Raw genomic sequence first — 19,671 nt, forward strand, 5'->3', positions numbered from 1 at the left:
TCCCGCCGTTTCCGATTGCACCACCTCTCCGCACTGCGCTCCAGTTGCTGCGAGCTGCTGCTCCTGCGGGTCAGGCTGTGTTGATAATCCAATCCGGACTTTCCGTAGTCCGAACCTATATCAAAGGTCAGCTCAGCATAAAATCAGTTTAAACATCATAAATTGTCCTGGCTGGTGATGATGCTGCTCGTGTGCCTAATGCACAAGGAGTCACACACACACACACACACACACACACACACACACACACACACACACACACACACACACACACACACACACACACACACACACACACACAGACACATACCCACACACACGCTTGATGTGACTTATTGCATTTCCCTTGCAATTTGGGGATTGCTTGACCGTAGCACACAAAAAAAAAACACAAGCGCGAAAGGAGCAGCCCAGCCACATGTTGGGGGTTTCGTCGGCTGCGCACTGCACGCTAAAATTATCGCCTTATCGCCTGGCGGGGGTAATGCTAGACACATACGATAGTGCTGATGCGGCGGCTTGGCTGGCCACACGCAGTCGGTTGACTCAAACGCAAACTCAATCGGGAACGCGCACAGCCAGGCAGGCAGGCAGGCAGGCCGCTATCACCAAACGAGAGCCACAAGTGCTGCCACTTCTGTGATTCCAAGTAAATTCAGGTCTCTTGCGTCATACGGCGAGGGCAGTATAAACAAAAAAAGCAGGCTAATTTGATGAAAAAAGTATGTAAATAAACCCTTGGTAATCGATTTGTCTGTATGGTTTTCGCAAATGGTTAAAAAAATCAATTGTTTTGAATGCAACTATGGACAAAAATGTAATTAAATCAACAAAAAAAGAAAGGTAGGTTAAGACGGACACATTAAGATATTTTAAAAAAACTTGAGATATATAAATGCAGCGACCATGTAATTGAAGTGGTGTAATAGATTTTAACACTACCTATCGCTTTCCACTTTCTCATACTTTCTTTAAAAAAAAATTGTGATGATTTTTCGTTTAACCGTCAATGGGGCCCATTCCGTTTGAAGTTCGCAGGCTGAAATTTCAGCCTGTCAGCTGTTTGCATTGTATAGCAGTTTTCGAGCAGCTATCTAAGTCGGTATAATATACAGATGGGTTTATCCCAAGGTGTATGAATTTAGAAGGCTGATTTTTATCGCTTCTGCTTATAAAGATTGTAAGAGTGTATTCGTCAAGCCTCCAGAAGGCTCTTTAGAGCAAAAGTTTTCACTCGTTCTGTCAAAAAGTGATGTTCAAAATTGGTTATAAAAAAAATGCTATGAGACCACCTGGACTACATGCACTTTGATTCTAGATTCCACAACCAGATCTCTTTAATGCACCTTGGGATAAATGTAAACACCACCTTATTTTGCCATTTTTGGAGCAGGTACTCGAATCTAATTCTACCTTTAAGGCTAGAATAATCTAGACTGAAAATTGCAGGCTAGTTTTTTGTGTGGGTTTGTATGGAGTGTTTACATGATTTTAGCCTCCAACTGTCAAACTCCATACAAAAAACTAACTAGAATCGTGAAGGCCCCCAATTTTGCAATTATAAGCGCCACTTCCGACACACCCTAGAATTCAAAATCTGAGACATTATTGAAACATGGGGCATTAACGGTATTCATTAGGCCTGAATACAAAAAAACAACCCCGCAACCACAGCAAGTTTGTGGGACTTGTTAATATATAGGTAGACCCTTTATGCTATTTTATCCACCAAGTCAAAAATTAACATTAAATCCAACCATGAGTAACAGGAGCAGAATAGCTAACAAAACAATTTTCAAAATTTGACCAATGTGACGCGCTAAAAATGGTTCTTGAATGTGTTGTCACACCTTCAGATTGGATGCTATACATTTTTGAATTGTTGAATAATTAATTTTATCGTATAATTATGAGAAATTTTCCATCTTTCCCGCAGTGTCCGTTTTTACCTACCTTCCAAATTAAAACAGGGAATATTTTTGCTACCCTTTTTGCACATTTGTATCGAAAAAGTCTTATATTTTTATTTCTTCTCAGAAGGAGACTTTGCATCACATGATTTAAAAAAAATCCTCTGTAGAATTTTATTTCAGTAGAACGAATTTAACTGATGAAACATGTTGAACGAAACATGTATAAAATCATATTATAAATATAGCAACTTAACAGCCAATTCCTAGCAAAAATCAACCAAAACAAATAGTAATTTTATTCGATTAGCAAAACCACCGGCATTTCTTTCTCAGTACAAACAAACTACCATTTCAAACAATCGAAACAGGGTTGTTTTGTCGTATAGTTGATGTTATTAAGTAAAACAAAAATCATTATTATAATAATAAGTTATTAACTAGATTTATTATTAAGTAAACTCAAACAAAAAGAAAAACAAACACGAAATTGGGTATGTTATTTATTAAACGCGAAGCATTGGGACATTATTCTATTTGGCATTTAAACTAAGAAGTTACTACTAATCATTAAATGTTTTTTAACGGACCGTATGCAAATTATACCTAATTTGAGATATCATTGTTCACGATCACACGAAAAGTTTGGATTTCCTTGTCGAAAAAGTATCTTTTTGTGTCAGTCGAAAAAAATCCTATCACCTCCAGTTGTAACGAAGCATTTTATAGCACTTTGCGAAGCGAAGATAGAAGATAGACGGTTGATGTTTACGCCGCTTGCAACAATGTTGCAAGTAATGCACATCACACACACACACGGTCCGTCGCCCGTGGGGGCAGTGTACGTGCGTGTCGCCGCATAGCCCACGGAGCCGCTGCTTACGTTTACGTTCTTCGATTGCTTTCGGTGAAACCATCAACGGAAGCATGATGATTGTGTGCGCCTACTACGACCGCAGCTGCGTCTCACTGACCTGGCTGACTGACAGAACAAACAGATTAGCCGGCAAAACGATAGAGCTTCGCCACATATATTTTTGTAAGCATGTTGTGGCTGTGTGTGATGTCGCGAAAATTCTTTGCGAAAAGACGAAGAGTTCTTTTCAACTTTGTTACTTTGGCACATAATGAATGTTAGGTTCGTGTCTTAAGTTTAATGTGCTTTTTACCCGTTTAAATAAAATAAAACAATTCAGGTATTTCGTACGACAAGTTGCTTTCTTTCACTTGCAATGCAAGGCTATGCAAAATCAAACCACACATAACCATGTTCATGTCCCCCCGATTGCAAACTTCAACATCTTAATCCACTGGCGCTCCAATCCCAACAGTTTCGCTCCCCCTAGTGGTGTACCATAATGTCCGTGGCGCTAGGTCGGTTTTCTGCCTTTTAAATAAACACCTCTCGTTCTGTCTCCCGTGTGCCACATTAGACACAACACCGGGTGGGATGGCCGGTGTGCAAGCGGCGAAGCATTTAACTATACCTTTCAACCCCACATCGCCCTCGAACGGGGACCACTTTCCAATGCCAAACGAAGAATCGGTCATAGACCCCCGGGGTTGGTTGGTTGGTGTGCTGTTTTGCTCTCTCTCTCTCTGTCTTGTTCTGTCTCTCTCCCTTTGGTGGGAAAACTCGATCGTGTGCGCGCGCGTGTTTCGTTCGCTTGATCGATCGTTATTGTGCTCATAATGTTGCTGCTGTCCTTGAGATCTGAAGAGTGTAAACGTGCCCCGAGCGTTTGTGTGTCGGTTTTGTGTATGCTTGACACAGCGGCAGCACCAGTCAACGTTCTCAGCGTTCAGCCAAATGTCGGTCAAATTTTATGCCGCCTTTGCCACAAGCAACTGCAACACACCACACCCCCCACCCAGTATTTCACAGCTTGGGAATTTTGTTAATTTTTCAAAAAAGGCCTATCAACTCTGATAGGCAGCCCCGGATGCTAATTATTGTGTGCCAAAGTTCCTCGTTTTGGTTTTATCATTGATTTAGTATAAAAATAGAAAAGTTCTGCTAAAAGGTGTACCACAAGAGTGCGTTGGTCATTCTGACACTTGTTCTAGTAAATGGGGCGCGACTCTTGTCGGTGTTTTTTGTTTTTTTTTTTTTGTTGTCATGTAACACTCTGCTTGTCCTTCCTCGACGGGTGTTCCAGCTGTTTAAACCACCGGCCGCAAGTTTGCAATGATTTTTTTTTCGGAAATCCCACACACTTGCTGCTGCTCGGCCAGCTGCTACTACTGTTTGTTCTTACGCGTTTTTTTTTCACTGCGCCATTTGAAAGGATGTGTGTCTCGTGGTTTCTTGCTTTCTGCATGGTTTCGCTCTTCTTCCTCAATTGGCCGAACGTAACGACGCGCCGACCTGATGGTGTTGGACAAGTTTCTTTACTTGAATTCAAATCGCGTAGACAAGCGACGAACCGCCAAAACGTTTGTCATCGTTTCCCCTGTCGTTCGCAAACGAATGTGCGTTTGGGATCTCAGCTCCTCAAAGTCCGACCGAGTGTGTGGCGGTGCTGAGCCGTTGAAGGGGGGTGGTGGACGAGATGTTCGCGCGTGGAGTTAACCCGATCGTGTTTCGGTCAGGGACACTGCCAGATAGAGGAGCAGAAAAAAAACAACTCAGGCCAAGCCAAATAGATATCCACATGTGTATGTGTGTGTGTGTGTGTCTGTGTGTGTATGATTGCTTTGTGATAGAGGGCTAGACTGCGGGCCAGAACCGGTTCAATCGTCACAAAGAGCAAAGGAACACACTTGATCATGGAAAAACTCGTGTCTCTCGATCTCTCTGTGGTAGCAGCGGTAGCTCAAGCATACACACAGTGGACGGGAAATGTCACACACTGGAATAAAACGGCGCCTCCATTACTAATTAGTACTAATTGAGCCCGGAGTGGTGTTGTCTGCTGGCAGCGGTCGGTGCTCATTTGATAGATGATCATCAAACAGTGACCGCCGAACGCACGTGGGTCAACAAATAACATCCTCGTTACGTGAACTGGCTCAATTTGCATCATGTTCTTGGGCATGGGTGTGTGTGTCTGTGTGTTGTTAGGGGCACATTCGAGGACGACATGTGTGTTATGATTAATTCATTACGTGCCTATCATTCTAATCAAACAACGTTTAAATATCAATTTACGGCGTGGAAGCATGGCTTCGTTTACATGTTTTAAGGAGAACGAAACTATGGGATATAGCGTTGGTAGTTTTAGCTTGAGGCTATAGTCTATAGGGCACACCCAATGTATGTACAAGTTTAAATTTATTGCAAATTGACGAGACCTCAAAATACTTTGTATTTGATGTTTGCAGAGGTTCTGTGGTACTAAAAACCGTATAACATTTAACACGTTAAATAATGAGGGGGGGAGGGTTTTTTTGAGCTGAATAACTATTTTGTCGCAAAATGTTAAAAATTGTTTGAATTCATTTTTATTTTTTCAAATTAATGGAAGAAATATAAACCATTTTATACAAAAAAATGAAAAAAAAAAGATATTAAAATACATCTTTGTATGTACACAAATGATGAAGTCGAATATGGCGGAACGTGACTATCAAATGTATACATGTTGAATATTTTTCCACCGACATGCTGAAATTTCGGCTTTCTGGCTTAAATTATATAAGGGATAAATGATAAATAATTAATATGTAGTTTACAGGCTGTTTGTGACAAAACTCATAACTGAGTTGGATTTAGTGATGGGTAAAGTTGGGAAAAATCCGGAGTTGACTCCGATCTGACTCCGAAAATGTTGGAACCGACTGTAAAAGGTAGGTCCACCCATCTTTATTCCAAGCCGTTTGGAATAGTCTGAAACCGTCAAGGAGTCATCCGGAGTCTTCCGGAGTTATGCGGAGTCATCCAGCATCATCCGGCGTCATCCGGAGCCATCCGGAGTTATCCGGAGTCATTCAGAGTTATCTGGAGGCATCCGGAGTCATTCGGGGTCGTCTGAGTCATCCGGAGACATCCGGAGTCGTCCGGAATCATTTGGAGTCGGAGTCGTGGTGTTGGGTGGAGACGGCCAATGCAATGTTCTTGTGGTCAGACATTTCATCTCCAACTCCGCCTCCTGTTGACTATGGTCGACTCAAACCACTATTCTTAGAAAGAAAGGCCTGTTTGAAAAGTGCGCGCGCAAAGCGAAAGAGGATCAAACACAACGAAAAAAAAATGACGGACCAGAAACACATTGCACCGGCCGTCTTCGGCCGACTCCGACCGACTCCGGACTTCGGACGACTCCGGACTCCGATTTTGTCGGAGTCGGATCGGAGTCGTAGGTGTCGGAACCGGTGCTCGATTATGGACTGTCTCCTAAAATATATACTATGCCATATTAGATTAAGACAACTTGGGAACAACTCGTGTGCTTCCATCTTAAAACCTAATAATGGGGCCCTTCACGATTCTAGTCAGTTTTTTGTATGGAGTTTGACAGTTGGAGGCTGAAATCATGTAAACACTTTATACAAAACCACACAAAAAAGTAGCCTGCGAATTGCAGTTTAGATTATTTCAGCCTCAAAGGAAAAATTAGATTCGAGTAGCATGTTTTTTAATTGGTAGCAAACCAAAGTTGAACATCATTTTTTGACAGGACGGGTGAAACATTTTGTTCAAACAAGCTTTCTGGAGGATTGACAAATACATAAAACACTCTTAAAATCTTCATTCAGAAGAAGAAGCGATAAAAATCAGCCTTCTAAATACATACACCTTGGGATAAGCCCACCTGTATATTATATCCACTTAGATAGCTGCTCGAAAACCGCTGTACAATGCAAACAGCTGACAGGTTGAAAATTCAGCGTAAGAACTTAAAACGGATAGGCCCCCAATGTTCTTTTTGTTTGGTTTTGAAATGATTGATAATGTCTTTGTCGTATATTTTAACATCTTTTTAACGAACAGAACTCCGTAAAACAGTCATGTCAAACGTACGACATAACAACATGCCCGTAAAGTATAAAATTTCATGTTACAAGTATACTAGAAATCGTAAAAGGATTCTAATATCATGGAGCATGATTATAATAAAACAAAAATTGTATTCTAAACGACTAATTCTGAATTGCATTTAAAAGAGTTTCTATCAGTTTCTATCACCCTTTCTTTTAAAAGTTTTCTTACACCCTCTATAAAATGGTCTGGATATCGGCTTCCAATCGGTTTCCAATTAAAATAAGCTTTACCAGAAACTTGTGTCGTGAGATTAGCAAGTGTTTTACACATTTTCCCCTATCAAGCGTTTTCAGCTCGGATCGCTTACATTAACATCTACCCGCCCCACCGTCCAACACCGTCCACCAGCCATTTCCAGTTGACGGAAATCTGCATTTCAAATGCATTTCTTCTCATAAAAGCGCGCGGCAATCACACACAATCAAGCAGCCGCTGCTATGTTGTGCACATGCACACCTGTGGCGGCGGTTTAGGGGACCAGGGTGGCGCGTGTTGTTCCCTACTACATTTATTCAACGCACGCTAATAAGGTGTAGCGTGGCACGAAGTAAAAAAAGGAAAAAAGTAAATTGTAAAGGAACCTCCCCCAACCCGGTTGATCTACTGCAACGGGGGGCCTACTTTTGGCGTCAAGTGCATCGTGATCATAAATCAAGCGGCGCACACTAACCCTTCCCCCATACCATACCAACGGCCGTCCCGGGGGGAGGGTGTTGAGCGTGCGTGTGTTGCGTTTCATTCGACCATTAGCGAAAACGTTGTACTTGCTGAAGGGAATGAACACGATCGCGAAGTGGATTGTAGAAGGCTTCTCGCAGGAGAATATCAGGGAGGTGTGTGTGGGCAGGCAGGCAGTCATGACGTTCCTTGTAACACCTTCCTCCGTCATTTGTTTTATTCATTCGCAGTTTCGGTCCAAATTCAAACCTGGGCACTAGCCGCCCCCTCTTCACTTCATAATTCACCATTCCAGCTCTCCTTTTCCCGCACGTAGCGTGTAGCGTTGCGTCTGCTCTGTGATGGTGCTGTGTATCCACGTATGTGTCCCGATGTATTTATGTGCTAATCAGTGGCAATTAGGTATGCAAATTATATCTTCACCCGGGTTTTGTTGCTACCGTATTTTATGCGGCCGACCGACCTGCGTCTGCATGGGAAGGCAGAATGGAAAGAATGGATAAAAATAAAAGCTCTAGAGAATGCCTCGACCGTCATCCCCATGGGGCGCCGTCGTGATGTGTGCCCACTCTATGCCGTGATACAATTACCGTGTAATGCAGCGTAGCAACGGTGCAGTCAGGTGCAGCTGGATAAAGTTCTTCGCTTCCTGTGTTCTACGCCCCCCCCCCCCCCCTTTGAATTCTTGCGCAGAAATGGATGGAATAGCGCGATGCACAGCAGCAGCACATCAACGGTGCACGGTGATATGTGATTATGTTTTCATTATCATACACATATTCGCATGGGTGGTCTGTGATCTCCTGGGGCATGGATCGCTTTTCCCAATGCCTTTTTTCCCGTGCTCGTCGAGAAAATAGTGCTTTTATCAGGTGCAATAGAGTGCACTTACTTAGCACGAGCGGGATAGAACATGCGATCCGTCGAACTCTGCTGGGCTACATTTTGCCACAATGTGTTGTGTGCAATCATGGTGTGTAGTGCAGCATTACAAGGAGTGGGTGGAGCACTGCATAAGCATACTTGTCTGCTGGCCAATTAGTATACAAATTAAATCTCCGAGCATCGTTCAGAATTGCTCAGTGCTTTTTTGAGGGACGACTACATTTTAACACACTTGTCGATAATGGTTCACACGGGGAGTCACAGTGGATTGCAGGCAGATCACAGAGGATGCCAAAGAGCATCGAATGTAATAAAACATCAAAATGTTGCTCTCGTGCGTTTGGTACTAAATGTCTCTCCTTTTCCTTCGTTTCAGATATTACGCCAAAGATCATCGCCATGGGCTTTCCGGCGGGCAATGTGGAGGCCATCTACCGGAATAATCGCGAACACGTGGTCAAGCTACTCACCCAGCGGCACGACAAAAAGTTCAAAGTGTACAACCTTTGCTCGGAGCGCACGTACGATCCGAAATTGTTTCCGGTAAGTGGAGCATCAAACCTAAGAGATTGATTATTAAATGACAGTGATGTGTTATTGTGTAGTGTTTTAAATCAATGGTGGCAATAGTTATTGTTTATGTTTAAGAAGATCTTACAGAACATTGGGAAGGTTTCGTTTAAATTCCTCTGAGTGCATTAATTTACAGAAAGTCCATTTTTTTGGAGTTGTTTGTTTGTTGAGTATCGATATATTTTGCTCTATAGATAATATTCCACGTGTTCGTATTTTTGTAAATAATTTCCTACTAAACGTTGCCAACCACCACCTTCTCTGGATGTGAATTCTATGAAGTTTAGTGTTAAAAAACTGCAGTATTGTTTGTGTTTATAGACGGTAGTTTTTGCCTTTATTGGAACCTTTACTCTATCGGGCAGGGGAGTAGTGATGATTAGAACAACGTATTCGTTACCTATTTGCCAAGTTATCGTTAATGGGGCCTTTCACGATATTAACCAGCTTTTGTACATGTAATTTGACAGTTGGCGGCTGAAATCTTGGCGACTGAACATTCCATAGAGAATCACACACAAAACTAGCCTGCGATTTTCAGCCTAGATTGTTTCAACCTCAAATCTAGAATTAGATTCGAGTACCTGCTGGACAAAATGTCAAAACAAGGTCGTGTTTACATTCATCATAAGGTGCTTTAAGGAGATCAGGTGCTAGAATCTAGAATCAAAGTGTATGTAGAGCAGGTGGTCTCATAATCTTTTTTTTATAATTAAATTTGAACGTCACTTTTTGACAGGACAGATGAAAACTTTTGAAAGATGAAACCTCACACAGGCTTTCTGGTAGTTTGACGAATACATAAAAAGACTCTTAAAATCTTCATTCAGAAGCAGAAGCAATAAAAAACAACTTTCTTAATACATACACCTGGGCTTATCCTACCTGTACATAATACCCACTTCGATAGCTGCTCGAAAGCTGCTATACAATGCAAACCAGCTGATAGGCTGAAATTTCAGTATACGATCTTCAAAAAGAAAGATGCTCACTAATAGAGATTGACCTGGCAGCAACAATTAAGCTCAAAGTCTGCACAAATAAATAAAAAAGGAACCAAGACCGTTGTCTTTCTCCACTGGGTTCCATCTAGAAGCAACAATGCTAATTTCAAAATGCTTTTTAAACATTTTATTCCAGTGTTCGTGTTACAACACACATTGTCCAGCATATATTTACAACATTTTAAAGTATGTCACAGTTGCTACAGAATCAAAATTTCAATGACAACGTTCAATACCATGGACACAATTGATACATTAAGTTTGTTATTCTAATTACAACTATTGAAAGTAATTGTACTTCTACATTTTTATCGTTTACATAGAATATTGATGGAAACAAACGTGTAAATTGGAATACACATGTATTCCTGTTTTCTTTGAAATTAAAGAGACACCGAGTTGGATGAACAACAAGGGCATTGTTCTAAATAAATGAAATTTGAATTGAAGAATTGATCTTTGCGTAAAATATTTGCTTAAAAATCATGGTAAAAGTTAATATGTAAAACATTTTGAATAGTTTGTGATATGTTACACGTTTATCCCACTTACATTGTTTTGATCCTTTTCTTGGAACGGTTAGTGATCCTTAATTTGAGGAAACAAAACAATAAACTGCGAGGATGTTCTTATAAAACTACTAGCTGGCGCGACAAAATGAATTATTAAAAAAAAAACTAAAATATTCCATTATTGCTTCATTACTTGGCATAGTTGTTTCGTGCCCGTATCCTCACAGGATCCGATCATCCAGTGTAAACCGCCAGGCACCTCACACCAAGTGTCAAAGTGCCGTATACAACACAACAACAATCCTGCTCTTTGTATGGGAGTTAGAAAATCATTATTAAATTAAGTTTAGTGTAACATCTGAACGATTTTTAAGTCTTAAAACCTATTCTCATACCACCATAAGGTGTGTGCAAAGTTTCGTTGAAAATGATCCAGCCTTTTCGGAGGTTGCTCGCAACAAACACCGTGACACGAGATTTTTATATATATAGATAAACTGTTTGTTTACTGTTTTTACTGTTAGTTGTAGCCGTCTAATAGCCGACGAAACCTATCTATTTACAGTCATTGTCGTTGAATTTTTAATCACTTTTTTTGTCTATAAGGCACCAATTTTTGACAGTGTGCATCAGAAAGAGTAGAACATTGTAAACTTACGGCCTAAAAATGGAGGTGTTAGAGTTAAACATTGATATCCTAGAGCCAAAATTTGACGGCAATTACTGTATCAATGAATCCAATTCACATAAAATATGTTTACGAAGTAAAAAAATCATTTAAAAAATTCAATCTTATCTCTTACCTTGCTGATTTGTTACAGTTTCCTAGTTTCAACTGTCATTGAATGCACCAAACGTGTAGTATCCCTTCCGATGGTGGCTTTTTTACGATCGTTTAACAGTGCTAAAGAACACATTGCCAAACGGTGTCACTGCTGCTGCAAATTAAATGCACAATAAGTGATGGTGATGGTGCACAACAGATGCACCACCATCACTACCATGGGGGTCAAACACCCTCCCCACGGTCGCACGGTAGCAGCAGCAGCACGATCGAGGGAGGACGATGGAGACAGACACCTTGATTGTAAGCTCTCGGAAACATCAACCATTAGCAACTGTGCGTGTGTGTTTGTGTGCAATAAACGGAGACTCGTGTCTGTGTGTGTCAGACAACAACAAAAAAACCTAACAACCCCAGGTTATGATTGTCAGCCGTCTTTGATAGAGCTGTAAATGTGTGAAATGTTGCCAGATGCAATTTACCTATCGCAGATGCATTGCTTCCCCGTTCTCCCCGTACCAGCAGCAGAAGCAGCAGCAGCAACAGCTGACTATAGGTTGCAATCAATTATCGCGATAGCGATGATTTAACAATCAAATAATTTGCACATTTAGAGAGAGGGTTTTGTGAAAGCCGCCATGCATCATTCCATCACCACTGCCGAGGGGGGAGGGTTCTCCTCCTCCTCGCTCGGTTCGCATCGATAAAGATCACTTAATCGTTTCATCATTATTCGCGACTCGACAACGGACGGCATCATCATCATCGTCTGGGGTGAGAAACGTGGGTGATGCTGGTGGGTGCTGGTTAGTGGTGATACTTATAATGGTGTGTTGATGGCGATCTTTGCACCCCTCCCGGTGATGATCGTTGTCAGTCGTTCGTGTGTGCGGGACGACGGGGGAAGCGCAAGTGCATTGTTTTCGTGGGCAAGAGCGGGTGGCAGTGCAGCGAGAGGCCGGTCGTCTGTGAGAAAATACACGCGCGCCAGTTGTCTCGGTCGGTCGCGGTCAGCGCATTATACACACAGCTCCCCTCCTCCTGCTCCTCCTTCTCCGCTTCGCGAACGCTTTTCGATGATTGTACGCGCTAAACGACGTTACGCGCCCGTGCGCTAATCGAAGGTACTGTGGCTGGCGCATGTTGGCTGCCGCCTCAATTTACCATCCGTCAGAGCCGCTACTGCTGCTGCTGCAGCTCGCTGTTGCTATGGCCGAACGGTGGGCGAAAATTGTCGTGATTCTTCGAAAAGGGCGAACGCTGCTCGTTCTTGTACCGCCCGCGCCCGCTCTTTTAATTGAAGGATTGAACGGTTTTCCTTATCACGCTTCCCGGAACGTCTTTTTTTAACGCGCAAGCGGATGGTCGCGTACGTTGGTTGGTGCGCTGCTGATGCTGTCGGTGGTGTGGTGCTGTTGCCATGCTCGAAGGCACTGGCAAAGTGTCGCCAGTTTTCCTTGATCAATCGACAGGATGGGGGGGGGGGGGCGGCGGCACGCACACATCCCATACACCCGAGTGCCTCTAGGATGGTGGCCTCCAGCCACCGTCTCCGCTGGCTAGCGACGCGTAGGTGGGTTGCAAATATGGGCCTGTGTGGTGTGTTTGTGCCCGGAACTCTGCTGTCTGTTCACACATCCGGTAATGGGGATGAGATTGGTTCGCGCCGGTAGCAATTTGCCAACGCTGCCCGCTCTCCTTCTCTCGCAGCTTCGCAGCAATTTCCATCGCCTGTGTGGTGCCACCAACAGCAGACGCGCAGACACAACACGCCACTGCTCCCCGATTATTCCGCCCAAACGATGAGCAATTAACATTTTATTTTAGAATATCGATCGCCGCGCACACCTGGCTGTGTGTATCCAACATCAGGATGCATGCGTGAGAAGAGGGGAGACGCTGGATGGTGTGTTGTGTCTCGAATTATGCCTGCTGCTGGCACATGAAGTGTGAAGGTTGTGAAGGCGAGATTTGGATGTGTTATATTGCGTGGAAAAATGGCGAAGGAGAATTATGTAGACGAATGAGGCGTCTCGTTAAAAGTAATGCTGGAAACATTTATTTGCACTGATGAGAATAAAATTTCATCGTTTCGTTTTTTCAAACTTTTTGTATTTGTTATATTGAGATTATAAGACAATTGGATGCTGGGTGTATTGCTTCTTGGAAATGCAGTAGACAAAACATTATTGTTTCTTCCGTTTGTTTGCTCATACAGGATCAAGCGCTACAAAAGGGCGACATCTGTTAATATCATCTTGATAGTATAGTGTTTAAAATCCTCAAGTCAATCCAGCAGATTGCTGCATTGATTAGAGTTGGGCAAAACGATGCTTTGACAGGAATGTGAACGACAGGAATGTGTAGAAAAAAAGCTAAGCGAGATAATTTCTTTCCATGAACATCTTTTGAAAGGTAGTTATTTCAGGGTTTCTTGCAAAAATAAATCCACGACCATGCGGGCTCCCTTTCGTCAGTTATCCGGATTTTTGCCATGGCGGGCGAAGAACTGCGTGTAGGGATGTTTTAAGGTCTACCTTCGTTTTTTATCAATTCCTCCCAAGTTTTCGCAACAAAATAATAGGAGTAGAGCTTTTGCATCATATTTGTCTGAAAAAAAAAAATGATGGGACACAGTTGGGGGATGTTGGACCAGTTCGCGGACTAGGGTGTCATATCGAAATTCCATCGAAATTCACCCAAAACTGAGTTTTGGTGTCATTGCTTGCCGCTGTGAAGACAGTGGACGCGATTTCTGCTTCCTGATATGTTTGTTCATGTTTTCCGGTTCCGGCTGTTTGACCGGTAGCATCGACGTACCGGTCAAGCTTACAAACCAATGTAGCCACTTGTCCCTTGGTTGCCATTTTCTGCATTCTTTGAAGCTTCTTGTCGCTCAGAGATGTCTACAATTAACAACTGGGCTTTCTTTCGATGCTCTGATTGCTGTCTAATAGTGCCAAAATGTTGTAGATACCGGAACAGGCTTATACGACGTCCACAAACTGCCGCACGGAGTCCGTTTTAGACGCTACGGGGTGTCGTTCTATGATCGCGCACGCTGCCAAATGAAGTTGCCTAGAGTACAGTTAGAGTTCGACTGCTAGAGGTGTCAAATTTTGTGTACTGACTCATGAGACACTGTTATTAAAATTTGAAGATAAATCCATGAAAATTCGAAAATTATTGTGCATTAAAAAAATGCAAACGGTAATATGTCGTTTCAGTACATTTTATATCTTTACTGTGTTTCGTCAAGAGATCGTTCTAGAATTTGTTGGAAAATTTAAGTTTTGCACTTAGTTACTTATTTGTCACTATAGATCTTACTATCCATCTCCGTGGTACTCACTAAGTCGCCAGTAGGCCGTTTCGTCAGATAGTAGAAGAAGAACTTATTGTAATAATGTAGGAGAGATCTAAGTTAGAAGGTCTGCCTTTATTGACTTTTTGACAGTTCTTTGTTATGTGTTGAAAATCACGAGTTGAAACTGAAATTTAATTTTGAAACAAATAAACCATTTGACAGCTGTCGAAAAACATCTTGGATGCGGTGAATAATTATGTGCACATTACAAAGTTACTTGGAAAACACTATAATAATACAACAATTGGGTAGTTTTGCTAATTGATTAATTTAGCTGCTAATTTTTCGCTTAAAACACTAAACCCTTGTTCAATTCATTTTATTGATAATCTGTTTGCGTTAGATCTTTCAAGTTTTATTAAGCGTCTACTTACAATTTATTTATCATTATTGTCAGCCATAAAATGCATGTCTTTTTTCCAGTTGCATATCTTAAAATAAATTTCCATAAACCATACTTTACTGTACATTGCAAGTATGTCATCATTTCCTTTTTTTATCTCCTTTTTCCAATGTATTTGTATCCAACTTGTATATGCTCTGCTCTGTGGATTTCTCGTTTATTAATATGTATCAGAGTGTTAAATGCTTTGCAGCCCTCAGTCAAGCTCACATTTTAATCAAATTAGACACGGCTACAGCCCCGACGTGCCAACGACTTCCGCAGTAAGTTGCTGCCTGCTCTCTGGTTCACCATGAAACACGCACACACACACACACACACACACACACACACACACACACACACACACACACACACACACACACACACCACACACACACACACACACACACACACACACACACACACACACACACACACACACACACACACACACACACACACACACGTACACATGGTCGTATCGGGCTCGACACGCGATACTTTGCCGAGTTAAAAGGCAAAGGCAGTGTTTTGAGGCGGATTATGCAAGCCGCGGGATCACAATGTGCTTAAACATGCAAATTTGCTCGATCTTGTGCAGCGTGATTGCAGGTGAAGATAGAAAGGGAAGACAGAAAACGGGAAAAGAACAAGTAATACCGCATACGAAGGCGCAGGCAGGCGCAGGCAGTTTATCTTACGCCCTGCCCGCGAACCGTGCGCCATCATCTTCTGATTTCTGTCGCTGTGGGGATCATTCGTTTCTCGCCCATCCCCTCCTCATCATGTGTGTGTGTGTGTCGGTGTGCAGCGACAGGGAATTGGATTGGTGCAATAAAATAAGATGCATCATATACACCTACACACCCACACACTACTCTCCCTCTCCCTCTGGTCGCCTCCTCTCGCATCCGCGATCGATGCAAGTAGCGCTTGTGAGACGCGCGCGCGATGCAAATGACGTTTACTTGATTGCTCTCGAGCTGCCTGGGTTGCCGGTGCTGCCGCTGCTGCTGCTGCTGCTACTGCCGCCGTTGCAATTTGGTTGATGTGATTATAGCATGATGTTCTTCCAATCTGCGCTCTACCGCCCGCCCGCCTACGTAAATCATTTGAGCGAATGTGCAGAAGCAGAAGGGGGAAACACACACTGTAACTGCAGCTCTGATTGTCAGGCGGCCGTTTGACACGAGAGGGGTGTGTTTGGTTGAAGGTTAAACTGATGGTAGGTCGCGCTATACTGCCTGCCTACTACACTGCTCGAGGCCGGGCCAGTAGAAGCGTGACTTTCAGGAAATGGATTGATAATCGTGCGCACAAGGGAGTCGGGTGTTTTTTTTGACTGGCAAACGCAATGTTTTATATTTGTTTAGCATAACGCATGGGAAAGTTTGTTAGGTTAGAATGACGATGTGGACAGAATATGGTTATTAAATAGTTTTGTTCGGCAATTAGGCTTGGTTTTTGGGGCATCTCAAACAAAGGAAGAACTACTTAAAAATAAGAATAAACGAATTCCACTACAAAACAAACCTTCAACAATCACATTGCATTCTTGTAGTGCAATTTCTCTATCAACAAGATGGTTCCAAGTAAAGAGAAGTGCAATGGTCTCTAAATTAGGGTCCATGCGGCTCTTGAGAATCTGAAATGCGCTCCGTACTGATTTTGAAGGGAGTCTATTATTTTAATATGTTTATCAAACTTTAGTTTCGATATTTTAAAAGACGAATCTCAAGCTACAATAATAAAAAGCTGTAAAAATTTGTTTCATTGACATAATATTTGCTTATGTTAACGTGTTTTAAACGTTCCCATTTAATAAAGGTAGCCCTCAACAACATATCATATTTTTGTGTTTTAATTCATCTTTGAAATGAATAAGAACATCCATGAATAAAAGATCTATAAAAGAAGTGTTATATTGGCATGAATACGATAATTAGGCTCGTCTAAAATACATTTAAAAAACCGTCTAAAACAATGAAACTAGTGCAGTTCGCTGTGCGAGGGTCCGCCTAAATCCACTGTAAAAAGAATGAAAAAGGTTAAAAAACAAACTTCTAGTTATGCGAGATATTTCTAGCAGCAAGGAGTAGTAATATTATCAGAAGAATAGTTATTTGATAATAATACAAAAAATAAATAATTTTAGAGAGACTCAATTATTTTTCTGATTAGAAATGAAATACATTCAAATCTTTATCAACCAAAATCTCCCATTCACCTTAACTATCTCCAGATTTTGATTTATCGCTGTCAATAATGACGATAAAATCATAATTTTAATAAAGTTTAATCGATCGAATTATTAGATTCTTGCATCCATCACATATCCCAAATATTTTTGAGCTATCTGTACATAGAATAGAACATAAACCAATCTTATCTGTCTCTTATTTATTCATAATTCTTTCATTTTTTTCTATTTCACCTTAATTTTTTATTTTTTTTTATCTGTACATAGAATAGAACATAAACCAATCTTATCTGTCTCTTATTTATTCATAATTCTTTCATTTTTTTCTATTTCACAGTACCATGCCGAATATCCGTTCAAGGATCATAATCCGCCGGATATAGAACTGATCGACAAGTTCTGCAAAGATGTGGACAGCTTCCTGAATGCGGATAGTTCGCATGTCGTGGCGATCCATTGCAAGGCTGGCAAAGGACGCACGGGTAAGTTTTTCAGAGATGCACAATATTGATCACCACCGTTGCCCAAGTTGCTCAAGGGTTGTCACTTAAAAATATTGTTACATATGCTTATTGGTATTACAAGGGGTCTTTGAAAACATTACATATTGATAGACACACACGGTATGGGGGGTCGGTCTGGTGGTACAGTCGTCAACTCGTACGACGTAACAACATGCCCGTCATGGGTTCAAGCCCCGAATAGACCGTGGCCCCCATACGTAGGACTGACTATCCTGCTATGGGTAACAATAAGTCACTGAAAGCCAAGCTCACTTCTCTAGTGGTTACAGGCAGGCCTTGACCGAAAGCGGTTGTTGTGTCAAAAAAAAAAAAAGAAAAAAAAAAGACACACACAAAAACGGATGTATTTAGCTTTCCGTATGCAATCGATAAGGGAGTGTGCCCTATGAATGAATCAAGATTGTTCGTTGCCCGTTATCGCGACCCTATTATCGTCCATTGTTACGATTTAGCCACACCTTCCATTTGCTGTGTTTCGAACATTCGATGCATTTTGCTTTGAAACAAAGTCGGTAAGCTATGGAAAAAAAAATCACCCTAATCTTGTTGAGATCAACAGTCCTCTTCCCCGGGGGCCGCAAACAGGGAAATGATTTTGTATAAAACTCTGCAGCAACCTATTTACTCTACGTCTTACCTTTTTTCCCTTCACCAGGAACAATGATCTGCTGCTACTTGCTGTACAACAACAGCTTCCAGACGGCCCACGAGGCACTGACGTATTATGCGGAAAAGCGCACGAAGGATAAGAAAGGCGTCACCATTCCTTCGCAGCGCCGCTACGTGGTGTACTACGAGCAGCTGTTGCGCCAAAACCTAACGTACCGGAAGGTGTCGCTCTATGTAAGCTCTGTTCTGAGAAGCTTCCAATCTACTGTTCTCACTTGCACATAACAATTTAACTGCGTATTAACTCTACCTATCTTTATCCTTCTCCTCCTCCTCTTCTTCGTGTCTAGATTCTTGAGCTGCGCATCTTTCCCGCCGATTTGCCGTTGAAGGTAGGTTCGATCCAGCAAAAGGACATGAAGGAACCGCTGCCGCTGGTGAAGTTCCGGCGCACGGACCACTACATATCGGTCGAGCTCGACTGCTGTATGCCACTGGCCGGCGACGTGAAGGTTGAGTTTCGACCGAACAAACTCGACAAAGGGTGGCACTTTTGGTTTAATACGTTTTTCGTCGAGCTAGCTGGTGCCGGTAAGTGAATCAGTATTGCTCTATTGCAAGGTATAGTAATCTAAAATGTGTTCTGGCTACAATTTCCACCCTTCGGAACAGAAGACCAATCACAGGGCCGATTCGTCCTGACACTGGACAAACAAGAGATTGACGACGCGCACAAAGGTAGCGCCAAAAAGTGCCCCGAACAGGTATGTAGAGTTTAGTGGTGGGAGCTCGGATTCGGACCTACCCGCTTTCTCACAAGGAATCATAATTGACTCCAGAATTGGAATAAGCTCCGGAATGAGAATCAGTTCTTAAAAATGAAACAACAAGTATCAGAAGTGAAATCAGTCCCGGAATCTCCATGAGAATGGATCCTCTTAAATTTTGATTCTTTGCGGCTATCAATACATGACATCATTAGATCCAAACGGCTCTTCTTATGGAGATGCCGAAACCCACTCCGATTTCGAAGCTGATTCTGATTTTGGAGCCAATTGCGATTCCGGAGCCGATTTCGATTCCGGAACCGATTATGATCCCAGAGCCAATTCCGGATCTGATTCCGATAGCGGAGCCGATTCCGGAACCAATCCTGGAGCCGATTCTGGAAACTGATTTCTGACCTACAATCTGGAATCGATTCCAGGAAACGGAACCGATCCTGACAAAAAAACCATTTTTCCCTTCACTAGTAG

At 42.2% G+C, this 19,671-nt stretch overlaps 1 protein-coding gene across 6 annotated transcripts in view; it reads left to right on the forward strand.

The window, feature by feature from the left end:
* The window catches only part of LOC121598104 (flocculation protein FLO11), a 47,753-nt gene that overhangs the window by 19,363 nt on the left and 8,719 nt on the right, over positions 1-19,671 (forward strand). For 5 of the 6 annotated variants that reach the window (XM_041924671.1, XM_041924674.1, XM_041924677.1 and 2 more), the window contains exons 4-8: positions 8,834-9,000; positions 17,620-17,764; positions 18,462-18,649; positions 18,766-19,006; positions 19,088-19,179. In XM_041924671.1, the coding sequence (XP_041780605.1) occupies positions 8,834-9,000; positions 17,620-17,764; positions 18,462-18,649; positions 18,766-19,006; positions 19,088-19,179 (833 nt within the window). The remainder of the gene's footprint in view (positions 1-8,833; positions 9,001-17,619; positions 17,765-18,461; positions 18,650-18,765; positions 19,007-19,087; positions 19,180-19,671) is intronic. The other variant, XM_041924675.1, reaches the window with a different exon arrangement.

Source organism: Anopheles merus, chromosome 3R (genome assembly GCF_017562075.2).
Source record: "Anopheles merus strain MAF chromosome 3R, AmerM5.1, whole genome shotgun sequence".
Lineage (NCBI taxonomy): Eukaryota > Metazoa > Arthropoda > Insecta > Diptera > Culicidae > Anopheles > Anopheles merus.